The sequence below is a fragment of the Macaca fascicularis genome, chromosome 5 (genome assembly GCF_037993035.2).
Source record: "Macaca fascicularis isolate 582-1 chromosome 5, T2T-MFA8v1.1".
Lineage (NCBI taxonomy): Eukaryota > Metazoa > Chordata > Mammalia > Primates > Cercopithecidae > Macaca > Macaca fascicularis.
The window spans coordinates 24,112,499-24,125,293 of record NC_088379.1 but is presented as its reverse complement, the minus strand read 5'-3'; the positions used below and the strand labels follow the sequence as shown (position 1 = coordinate 24,125,293).

The window sequence follows — 12,795 nt, the reverse complement described above, 5'->3', positions numbered from 1 at the left end:
CAAAAGCTCTCTTCTTTAGAGAGAGGAGGCATACATACTAGAAAGAGCTCAGCTTTTGAAAACTGATGCACACGGATTGTACTCCCAACTCTGCCGTGGACTAGGAAGTACCTGTGCCTTTGAGGCGTGGTTTTCTCATCTGGGAAATGGGGAGTGGATGTGCCTCATGTGGATGCTGTGAGGACTGAGTGCACGGAGCAGGCACTTCTCAAAGCCGCCATCCTTTTCACAGCCTTACAAATGATGAGGTCCAGGCTCAGGCGTGTCCAGTCACCCACTGTTTATTCAGGGCCGAGCCTGGGGTTTCTCATGGTTGTACCCCACTGGATTTCTCTCCCAGGTTGACCTTGGTAGGACAGCCCTGTCTTTCTTTTTTCTTTTTATTACTATTATTATTATTATTATTATTACTATTTTAGATGGAGTCTCACTCTGTCGTCGTGCTGGAGTGCAGTGGCACAGTCTCAGCTCACCGCAACCTCCGCCTCCTGGGTTCAAGTGATTCTCCTGCCTCAGCCCTCTGAGTAGCTGGGACTGTAGGCACCCACCACCACACCCGGCTAATGTTTTTTATTTTTAGTGGAGACGGGGTTTCGCTATGTTGGCTAGGCTGATCTCAAACTCCTGCCCTTCTGATATACGGCAGCTGGTGGCATTCTTAAATTTATTCATTTGTTCCAAAGATTTCTTGAACATTTACTCTAAGCCAGGCATGTTCTTGGTGCTGGGGACACAGCAGTGAATAAACCAGATAAAATTCTGGCCGGGCATAATGGCTCATGCCTGTAATCCCAGCACTTTGGGAGGTCAAGGCAGGTGGCTCATGAGGTCAGGAGTTTGAGACCAGCCTGGCCAATATGGTGAAACGTTGTCTCTACTAAAAATACAAAAATTAGCCAGGCGTGGTGGTGGGCGCCTGTAATCCCAGCTACTTGGGAGGCTCAGGCAGAAGAATTGCTTGAACCCGGGAGGCAGAGGTTGCAGTGAGCCAAGATCATGCTGCTGCACTCCAGCCTGGGTGACAGAGCAAGACTCCATCTCAAAAAAACAAAACAAAACGTAAAAACCTTTGCCCTCAGGAGTTTCCATTCTAATGGGAGAAAGAGACAGTAAGAAAGAATTACATTTACGATAATGTAATAATTATCGTAAAAATAATTGTAGTATTAACAAAAAACACATCAGACAGAAATGTGCTAAGGAGGGGAAATAAAGTGAAGAAGGAAGATGTGGAGTACTGTGTGTGGGAGGATTTGAAGGCTTGGGTAGAGTGTCCAGGAGAGGCCTCGTCAAGAAGGTGCTACTTGAATAAGACCTGTGGGATCGGTGGGATTGGTTCCCATGGAGGGGAAGAGCATTCCAGGCAAAGGGAGCAGCATGTGCATAGGTAGAGGCAGGAGAGCATCTTTCCTGTTTGAAGAACATCCGGGGGGATGGTTTGGCATGAGCAAAATGAGCCAGCGCGGAGTTGCAGTTGATGAGTCCGAAGTCAGAAAGGCTCATCATGGAGTCTCACAGATCCTAGGAAGGACTTGGCTTTTCTTCTGAATGTCCTGCAAAGCCACGGAGAGTTTTGTGCAGAGGCGGGAGGATGCAGGTACCTAGCTAAGAGGCTGGATTGTGTCCAGCTACCAGGTCCAATATAGACTTTTGGAGTGAGGGCACAAAGGTGGAAGCACCGTGGCCAGCTAAGAGGCTATGAAAAGAATCTGGAACCCAGGCAAGCAAGCATGGCCTGGACCCAACGGAGGCCACAGAGCTGGTAGGGAGGAAGTCAGTGCGATCCGAGTGGGTGTGGCTGGGGTCAAAGCCCTGTTGGACCTTGTTAGTTTCCAAGGATTCCTCAGCCCCTCAGTCTCCAAGTCTGAATCATCCCACAGCTCGGCGACCATGACATGAAGCCCACCTGGCTCCTCTTTTCACCACCAAGCCCGAGAAATGAGTTCCAACATCAGACTGGCTTTTGATCATCCTGGCTCCAGCCCTTACTGGTTGGTGGCCGTGGCCAAGTGGTTTAATGTGCACGAGCCCCTTTCATCTGTAAAGTGGAGATTTTAGGAATTTCCACTTTATCTGTAAAATGAGATCAGCATAGTATTGGACTCAGGGAAACACTATAAGGAATTTTTTTTTTTTTTTTTTAGATAGAGTCTCATTCTTGTCACACAGGCTGGAGTGCAGTGGTGTGATCTCAGCTCACTACAACCTCCACCTCCCAGATTCAAGCGATTTTCCGGCCTCAGCCTCGCGAGTATCTGGGATCACAGGCACACACCACCATGCCGGGATAATTTTTGTATTTTTAGTAGAGACGGGGTTTCACCATGTTGGCTAGGCTGTTCTCGAACTCCTGACCTCAGGTGATTTACCCGCCTCCGCCTCCCAAAGTGTTAGGATTACAGGTATGAGACAACGTGCCTGGCCAATACTGTAAGGATTTAATGGGGGTAAAATAGGAGCAACCCTCCTTTTCCCCCCACAGACTCTACCTTTATGATTCCCATTAAAACTGCTCCACAACTTGCATGAGCGTTGGGAATGCAGAGAGCAGCAGACTTCCCTGAGGGAGGTAGAAGGTGGTGCTACAGAAGGAAGGGGGATCGCTCCATGGAGGGAGGAGTGGAGCTGTCTCTCGGTAGCTGGCATTGAGCCTGGCATGAGGGAAAGCCCTACAGCACACGTGGATAGGCAAGGACGCTGCCCTGGGTGCTACTTGCCTAGAAGAAGAAGGAGGTAAATGGATCATTCTCCCTCCCTGTGCTGTGCGTACCTCATTTGACATCTTGTTTGGTCGTGGGGTCGTCCCCAAGTTGACAAGGGTGGGGCAGGATTTTCTCAATGCATGCACTTCCTCCTTTGCCGGCCTGGTGACCATGTTGCCAAAGGGATGGCTCCAGCTGTCCATGTGCCCCAGGGGAGAGAGAGAAACCCATGGTCATGTTCACCGTGAGGTTCGCTTCCCCTCGTTCTCTCTACACCTCATCTCGGCTTTCTCAATTTTGGTTTATTTTGTTTGCCTTTTGATTTCTGCAGGCTAAGTATGTTCCGACCTGTAATCCCTCTTCCTACATTCACCACCCCCACCCGCCACACACACGCACACAATGATCTGTCTGCTACTGACAACTCCACGGCTAACCTGGACAGAGTGTGTTCCAGAGCATCTCCAGGAAAGGAATTCCTTCTGTTTCACGTGGTCCTTTGGCTGTGACAGGCAGACCTCTAGGATGCTTCTGGGGGGCGGTGGCCTCCGTAGCCAGGTGCTCAAGAAGAGACGAGGAGCCTGCACTCTCAATTAGTGTTGGCAGGGTGGAAGTCAATGCTGCTTTTGAAGAGCAGTTTGGCAGTTAAAACCCAAAAGCTTAAAAATGTGCACAACATTTGCCCCAGCAATTCTTACACTTGAGAACACTGCCAGATGGTATCAAAACATGTTATTTAACAATATTTCAAAGGAAACGTTATTTTACAATAAGGAAAACCTAGAAATAACTGCAATGTCCAACAGTAGAGCATTAATTAAATACAAGATGGTGCATCTATGCAATGAGATTCTGTGTAGTGTCAAACAGTATCAAGTTGTTGAAGAATCATCAGCATGAGGAAATGTTCACAGCATGGGCGCCAAGTGGAAAAAAGGTAGATTATAAAATATCTATGGATAACATAAACCCCAGTTTTTGAAAAAAGAATATTTGAATATGTGCATAGATTAAACAATAAATAATATAATCAAGATATTAGGTGTTATTTCACATCTATAGTACAACTGGCTTGTATTTTCTTCTTTGTGCTTTTTGGTTCTTTGGTAGCAGAGTGTAGACTGAGGCCAAACTATCTGAATTTAAATCTCAGTCTCTACCACATACTAGCTGTGTGACTTTTACTAAATTACTTAACTTCTCTGTGCCTCAGTTTTACCCTTTGTAAAATGGGGATGATGATGCTGCTAAGAATAGTATATGCCTCATACAGTTGTTATAAGGATTAAATAAGTAAATGCATGTAGAGTACTTAGAATAGTGCCTGGTCATAGCTACACATTTTTTTATTTTTATTTTTTTTTGAGATGGAGTCTCGCTCTGTCGCCCAGGCTGGAGTGCAGTGGCTCGATCTCGGCTCACTGCAACCTCCGCCTCCCGGGTTCATGCCATTCTCCTGCCTCAGCCTCCCGAGTAGCTGGGACTACAGGCGCCCACCACCACGCCCGGCTAATTTTTTTGTATTTTTAGTAGAGACGGGGTTTCACCGTGTTAGCCAGGATGGTCTTGATCTCCTGACCTCGTGATCCGCCCACCTCGACCTCCCAAAGTGCTGGGATTACAGGCATAAGCCACCGTGCCCGGCCCACCTACACACTTTTTACGTTTTACCTCTTAGTATTTTCAAAATTTGCTCTGGTAAACATTTAGCACACATATCCTCAGGAAAAAACAATGCAATAATTAGTTTTAAACAAGGAAAAGGTATTAGGTCCTTGCAGGAAGGCCAGAATGGTGAAAGAGAAAAGTAAATGCCACTCTGAAAACCACCCAGTGTCAGCCCCCAAAGCCAGTCCTTAGGATAGAAATGGAATCATCCTTAGAATTTGGGATTCTGGCCAATTTCACTTTGGTCCAAATTACATAGAAAATTAAAGGAAAGAAAAAACCTTTAATCAAATGATCTAGATGGAGGATCAGTGGTCTTGTGGGTGGTCCTTTGCTTAGTGGTTGGTCTTCTGGAACGGGGAGGTCTGGGGGGCATCTGGGTGCAGGATGAGAAGGGATGGTGGGAGGTGAGCCAGAGAGGAGAGTCACCATGGAAAATGGTCCCGTCTCTGCAAAGTCTTAGTTTTATGACGCCTGAACGAGATCATTCAGACTATCGCTCCTTCTTTAGATATTTACGCATGCCCCCTATGGGCAAGCACTAAGGGGCAAGGTCTTGTGATTACTGTGACAATTGCTTCAATTGTCCAATAATGATACCCACTAATGATCAATCACCCCCTAGGTGCCAGTGCTCCATGCTAGAAACGCTTGCCATGAATGATCTCATTTCATCCTTACAGTCACTTGTAAGATCAGTGCTGGCGGCATCTTCAATCTCATTTTATGAATGAGGAACTTGAGCACAGAGTTGGGTTAACTGGCACAAGGTCAGAAAGCTTACAAGGTGCTAGGCTTTGAACCCTAGGCCTCTGGTCTGTGTCATGAGGTTTAACCCTACTCTTTCTGCCTCCACTTGGCTTCCTTTGGCTCTGGAAATCAAAAGAGCCCAAATGTCTTCAAGAACACTCAGAAATCTTTTTCTCCTGCCTCTGAGACCTCAGTCCTGCCTTTTTACCATCCCTTACCCAACCCTACCGCCAGGAGAAGCCTGTTTAACTGCCTACTTCTGCCGTATGGAGTCAGGAAATACTTTTTATTTTTCTTCCATGGATACACATTTTTTAACTGACAAATTAAAATTGTGTCTATTTGTTTGTGTATAAAATGTAGTTTTGAAATATGTATAGATTGTGAAATGGCTAAATCAAGCTATTTAATGTAGCTTTATTAAAAAGCATGACGATAATTCCTTTGGTGCATTAGTGAGTTTCCTGAATTGTATGCCTGCCTCTGAGGACTCCAGAGGCCCTGATGACCTCACTTGACCATTTCTATGGAAGCACATTTTTAGATAATTTTAAAAAATTGTTTTAATTGTGGCAAAATACACAAAGCACAAAATGTACTATCTTAACCATGTTTTAATATACTGGTCAGTAGTGTTAGATACATTCACATTGTCGTATAACTAACCTCCAAACGCTTTTCATCTTGAAAAACTGAAACTCTGCCATTAAATGACAACTCCTCATCTCCCCCATCCCACAGCCCCTGAAAACCACTCCTTTCCTTTCTGTCCCTATACATCCGACTGCTCTAGGTACCTCATATAACTGGAATCATATAGTATTTATCTTTTTGTGACTGGCTATTTCACTTAGCTTAATGCCCTCAAAGTCCATCTATGTTGTAGCATATGGCAGAATTTTCTTCCTTTTTAAGGCTGAATAATATTCCATTTTATGTATATGCCACACTTGGTCTATTCATCCGTTGAAGCAACCTGAGTTACTTCCACCTTTTGGCTATTGTGAAGGATGATGTTATAGGTGTCTTAGTCTGTTTGGGCTGCTGCAACAGAATACCATAGACTGAGTGGCTTATAAGCAACAGAAATTTATTTCTCGTAGTTCTGGGGCTGGGAAGTCCAAGATCAAGACACTGGCAGATTTGGTATGTGGCAAGAACCCACTGCATAGCTGACCACCTCTTTGCTGTGTCTTTATGTGGTGGAAGGGCAGAGGGAGTTGGAAGGGCACTAACCCCATTCCTGAGGACTCTGTTCCCATGAACTAATCACCTCCCAAAGGCCCCACCACCAAATACCATCACATTGGAGGTGAGGTTTCATCATATGCATTTGGAGAGAGCACAAACATTTGGTCTATAGCATTAGGTGTACAGATATCTCTTTGAGTCACTGCTTTCAATTATTTTGGGTTTATACCAAGAAGTGGAATTGCTGGCTTGTAGGTTAAGTCCATGTTTACTGTTTTCCATAGTGATGGTGCCATTTCACACTCCCATCAGCAGTGTACAAGAGTACAAGTGGAGATGCGTTTTTAGCTGTAGTTGCACTAATCTCCTCTCCTTTATTTTGGAGCACAGGTCAGTCCATCGTGGGCTGTAAGGCCATTCTCATCGATGATCAGGTCTTTGTGGTGGTAGCCCAGCTCTTCGGCGGCTCTCACATTTACAAATACGACGAGAGCTGGACCAAATTTGTCAAATTCCAAGACATAGAGGTCTCTCGCATTTCCAAGCCCAACGACATCGAGCTGTTTCAGATCGACGACGAGACGTTCTTTGTCATCGCAGACAGCTCGAAGGCTGGTCTGTCCACAGTTTACAAATGGAACAGCAAAGGATTTTATTCTTACCAGTCACTGCATGAGTGGTTCAGAGACACGGATGCAGAGTTTGTTGATATCGATGGAAAATCGCATCTCATCCTGTCCAGCCGCTCCCAGGTCCCCATCATCCTCCAGTGGAATAAAAGCTCTAAGAAGTTTGTCCCTCACGGTGACATCCCCAACATGGAGGACGTACTGGCTGTGAAGAGCTTCCGAATGCACAATACCCTGTACCTTTCCCTCACCCGCTTCATCGGGGACTCCCGGGTCATGAGGTGGAACAGTAAGCAGTTCGTGGAGATCCAAGCTCTTCCATCCCGGGGGGCCATGACCCTGCAGCCCTTTTCTTTTAAAGATAATCACTACCTGGCCCTGGGGAGTGACTATACATTCTCTCAGATATACCAGTGGGATAAAGAGAAGCAGCTATTCAAAAAGTTTAAGGAGATTTATGTGCAGGCGCCTCGTTCCTTCACAGCTGTCTCCACCGACAGGAGAGATTTCTTTTTTGCATCCAGTTTCAAAGGGAAAACAAAGATTTTTGAACATATCATTGTTGACTTAAGTTTGTGAAGGTGTGGTGGGTGAAATTCAAAGACATGTAGCATTAGCTCTCACAAGAGAGGACCAAGAAAAATCAACACACAAATCAAAGCCAGGCTCAGAGCCCTGAAATTAAAAAGCACCGACATAGTTAGACGTTTTCAAACTTTTAGAACTCACATTTTAATCAGGGATTGCATTTATTGGCTAACTGCATGACATGCCCCTTCTGCCATTTTAAAGAGCATCTTAAAGCCTGTAATTTCTGAGAAAAGAGTACAGCATTTACTCTTACCATCTAGAAATGTAATATGCCTTTTTTCCCCCTTTTTAATGAGGAAGAAGAAAATTGGATAAGATGGGACAGCTCTTATAATGAAATAAAAAAACAAACTTTGAGCCCCTCTCATTCCACTTGAGCAATCTTTTTGGTAAGAACTCTTAAAGCCAAAAGTCAGCTGAAAAGATTTGCTGATTATTAGTTTAAAAATCTTGTAACACTCAGCAGTGCTATTTTGAGTCATCCCAGTTTCCTAAAAGTAATGCCCAGTCTTCCTGAATCCTCCTTAATAGCAGAACCTTGGTGATTTTGTTGGCTCATATGAATGCTTGTCATGGATACGTTAGCAATTTAATGTTTGACATTGCTTCCTCTGCCACAAAGACAATATTCCGGTGACACATGTCTAGACCCAGCACAGGCGGCAGGCCCAGCAGCGACTCAAAGGAGTTTCTCCCTCTTTCTTATGGTTCAAAGCTGACCCTGTGGTGACCAGAGCAGTAATGCTTGTTTGATGCTCTTCATGGCTCATCTGCTTCTCGGAACCCACCCGTTGAGTTTGTGGGTAACCAGCAGACAGGCCAAACACTGAATGGTGCTTTTCATTTCGTCCTTTAGAGGGATGAAACAGTTATTTCCGTCTGATGAGCATTTGGTAGAATTTTTGAAGTGAGATTTTACGAAGGCAAAGAGGACTTTACACAGATCTTGACGTGCTTTGAAACCTAGAGGTGGTCCTTTGATTGGTGCGTGTCCTTGCCCTCTGGACAACTGAATATTTCAAGTAATCGAATACCAACTTCCCTGCCGGCCCACCTGCCTTCTGCCCCGCTTGTGTAACAGTCCCGTTTTGTTGAGTTGCTGCTATTGCAGCTGCCAGTGAAGCTCACACCAAATCACAACCCAAGATACTCAGATAGGAAGACTCCCTCTCCCAGTGCTTTCCCAAAGGAACCCCGCCCCCCGCCCCGCCCCGGGACGCACATGCTCACAGGGCCCACGTGTTGGCCGTGGAATCAGCCTGTGCAGGCTGGGGATCTCAGGCTGATCAGTAGGGGCCAGCTTTGGAGCCAGACAAGCTGAATCCCACACTCCAGGTCTGTGCTCAAGAAACCAGATGGTGTATTTCCAAATGGGCCTCTCTGGTATGGGCAATAGGGAAGCTCCTGGGGTTCAGTTATGTGGAAGATTCTTAGTGGATGTTCCACCTGGTTAGCTGGTTCTCTTCAGAGAATATAAAGTGAATGCCTTTAGGGGTAGCTCTGAGAGAGAAATCCAACAACTTCATTCCTAGCCATGAAAGTAGCACGATCATATTGTACTGTATTGTTATTGTAAAATGATTATTTGCCATGTCATGAGTAGGTAGATGTTTTGCCACAAATATGAATGTGTTTGTTGTTTCCTGACTTTAAGCAATGAAGACTGAGACAATAAATAGCACTCAGAGAATGAAGCATTGATGTTACATCAGCACTCTTGGGTAACATTCTGGGACTGTAGGCTGAGGCTTCCAGCCTCAGAAACCACGGATTTTAGTGAACGAACTCACCCACACATGGTAGTGTTGTCACTTGAAACTTCTACAAATACCAAGCGAACAGGAGAAAAGTGGTTTGTTTTCATTTTTAAGTGCAAATTACTTTTCTTCTGCATTTTTTTTTTTTTTTTTTTTTTTTGCCTTCTTGGTTTATTTGAACAGGCTACAAATGCCCAGGTTCCCCCATTAGAGGCTGAAAGGGGAAGAGCTCTGCCGTTCCTGCAGCCCTAAAGATGGCAAGCTATTCTTTCTGTTGCATGGAACCCTTCAGACAAACTGAGCAGAAAAATGGGTATTTGGCAAACTGTAGGAGATATTTAGACAGTCCCAGCAACTATGCCAGATCAAGGTAATGTTCCCAATTCCAGCCACGTGTAGGGATGGCAAGGTGGCATCTTTTCACAGTGTTGCCACTGCAGAGAGGTATCATGTTCCCAGCTGTACCTCTGAGGGTGAATTAGCGACTGAGCCCCCTGCACTCACTATTCTGATCACATTGCCAGATTCTGGGAAACCAGGAAACACAGGACGCCGGGCTTAGGGTGGGGAGAGCTGTTGAGTCTGGATGGGGAATTAGGGGGTGAAAGAATGATCTAAACAGGTGATGGATGGGGTGTGAGAAGTGGGTGACCCACTCAACTGCAATCGGGTTTTCCTTTTTTATAATTTTATTTTATACAAGACTAAAGCCTGCAATCTACAGAGCGCCTATGCTGTGGAAGGAGATATTTATTCTGGCCAACTTACTAAAGGAGCATAGATGTTCTTGGCACAGGGTGGCGAACGCTTTGCTTCATTAATCTTACTGCTTCATCCCAAGAATCCCTGAAGTTTTAAACAATTCCTGCAAGAAGCATTCTTCCAGTAATAATGTAAAACACAAAACCAACCAAGCAACAGCAAAAATGCAAAGCAGAGACATATGTGGACTGTCCCCAGTGGAGATCAGCTTGAAGCGGGGGGCAGATCTTTCTTCTACTTTCCCTCCCATCACCCATTGGGTGGTCGTCTGCTCAGCTTGTTTCTTCTTGATGAGCTCTGTGGCTAGGCTCCTGGACTGATCCCTCTGTGCAGCCATGTGGCTTTAAGGCCTTTCCTTAAAGGGGGAATTGTCCCCATACTCCATAGGATCGGGAATGAGTCTGTTATCAAGACTCTAAAAATAAATCTTAGATATGAAGAGCACTGTGTTATTGGACAGTGGATGATAAGGCCACCTTACATTTAGCAAGGCTTTATATTTTTCCAATGCATATTAGTATTCACCTCATTTGTTCATAAATAGTTCTGAAGTTTATTGCAGGGTAGGTATTATTCTAATTCCAGAGAGAAGGAAATAGACATGAAAACTATATAAATTGCCTGCCATGGTTATCCAATGGGGACTGGCAAAGCAAGAACTCTCCCTCTGATCTGCAGACATTGTATTTTCTTTCTAAGACACCCTGCTATACCCTCCCAAAGAAAGACCTTCATTTCTAGCATGATTTTGAATTTGGCAGCACCTTGAGATAAAGTAAAAAGTGCAACAAAATATGCATAGCCAGAAGAAAAATCATACTGAATAGACACGATTCAACCAACTAATCCATTTAACAATGAACAAGCATGCAATTACATGCCCTACTCTTTTTACATGCAAGGCCCCACTCTTGAAAGTGGTTCAGAAATTTTGGATAGTTTTCTGCCGTTCTAAGGAGGATATCTAGCTGGTCTGGTTGTTTCTCCCCCTGCATAGCTATGGGAGGGATGTTGAGGTTGAGACACATCTGGTTCTTGTCACATTGTCCACCAGATAAACAAGAAGCGATCTGTGAAGGAAAAATTCAAAGCCTGAACGCACGAGTGGTGATGAATTGCTCTCGGCCATCAGCAGCCTTCAGGGAGCACACTGGAAATGGCAGAGTTGCATTTTTCTTCCCCATGGAGTGAGAGTCTGTGTATTTTTAGGAAAGAAATCAGCGTGGGATGCCGGAGGTTTGGCGGCCAGGAGTGCTCATGATGGAAATTTCTCCGGCCTGGGGTATAATGAAAGGGAGATGAAGATCTGCAGGAGGGCAGTCTATTTGCATGCCACCTAAAGAAAATCTCTTAAGCTGGCTTCCCGATTCTTCCGCAGAGGTATCAGCCTCTCCTTTGCAGCTGCGGAAGGAAGTTCTTTAATTAGGCGGTGGCCAAAGATTCTGTTCAACAGCTTCCTGGAGTGGAATACAATAATCTAGTTGTATGCAATGACGCAATGAGAAAGTGGTCCAGATTTGGGTGGCAGTGCAAGGGGAATGGCAAAGTGGGGCAGATGGCTCCGGAGGAAACTTGGGAAAGTAAAAACAAACTGGAAGAAAAGAAAAAAGGATAAGGACTTCCTTTGCCTCAGCCAGGCAAGCAGAGCATAGAATGACCAGGAAAATTAACAACATCTCAATTAGTAATGAAGAGAACCAACTATAATGCTCATTCAAATAAGAAGTATATTGTAAAGCTACTGAGATCTAAACCAAGTCATTATTATCCTTACTATATTCCATTGCTTGTATCAAAATCTACTTTTTTTTCTAGTAGGAAACTATGCATTCCCTATCAATCCCTTTGATTATCAGGAACGTATAAGAATTGTGATAAAATAGGCCAATATGCTATTTGGTACCATTTGTATGTATTTTAAATGCATAACCTAGGTAAAATAAGAATAGTTGCTATGTGTAAAGAAGCAAGTTTTACAGTATGCAGACTACAGTGGATGTATTTTAGGCTGTATACATATTTAGCTCTTTTTGGTAAATAGGGCGTACAAACTATATGCTTCTTAATTCAATATATTCGGTAAGCCTATTAATAAAAAGTGGTTCATGCCTAATATGGTCTTGGTCTCTGGTCTGCTTAATATGAATATGGCCACTTGAGTCACAAATTTGCGGGGACACCCATGGGCCACCGAGGGACAGCAGTATCTTTGCAGGTCACTCTCTGTTTGGATGGAAGGTAACCACCACAAGGGTCTTTTGCTTCTTCTACTTGGAAACTAAAAAATCACCCAAAAGTCACTAAAAATTCACTGAAGAGCTTCATGGTTACACTATGCCTGATCTGTGGAATTATAATTCTGACAGCTTGACAAAGAACTCTAGGAATCTTTGGATATCTTCCGATTCTACAAGGTAAGGAGGAAGTGAGATTGCAAGACTTCACTGGTTAGGTTGAACCACCATGAACCCCTGAGGACAGAGTTTTTGTCTTGTTCTCTGCATGTCTGGGATCTAACCTGGCCCACAGTAGGCATGCAGTGTTTGCCATGTATATCTTCATCTAAGACCCATCTGGTTTAGTTGGACAAATGAAGGCTCAGAAACCCAAATTACATATGACTGTGTACTTACTGTACTTCCAATTGCTATGGGGCTTTTGAAAATCTTCAAGAACAGAGTTCTTGCCCTCAAGAGACTTAAAATCTAGTTAAGAGGGAAAATAATAAGTGCATGATGCTATAGT

General features: G+C 44.4%; 1 protein-coding gene across 2 annotated transcripts in view; it reads left to right on the top strand.

Annotated features, from left to right (window-relative positions):
- LGI2 (leucine rich repeat LGI family member 2) overlaps positions 1-12,163 on the top strand; it is a 33,009-nt gene extending 20,846 nt beyond the window's left edge. Inside the window, exon 8 of one of the 2 annotated variants that reach the window (XM_005554600.5) lies at positions 6,702-12,163. In XM_005554600.5, coding sequence (XP_005554657.1) covers positions 6,702-7,519 — 818 coding nt within the window. In that variant the 3' untranslated portion in view covers positions 7,520-12,163. Of the gene's footprint in view, positions 1-3,033; positions 5,557-6,701 lie in introns of those variants that run through there. The other variant, XM_074039477.1, reaches the window with a different exon arrangement.
- The last annotated feature ends 632 nt before the right edge of the window (positions 12,164-12,795 follow it).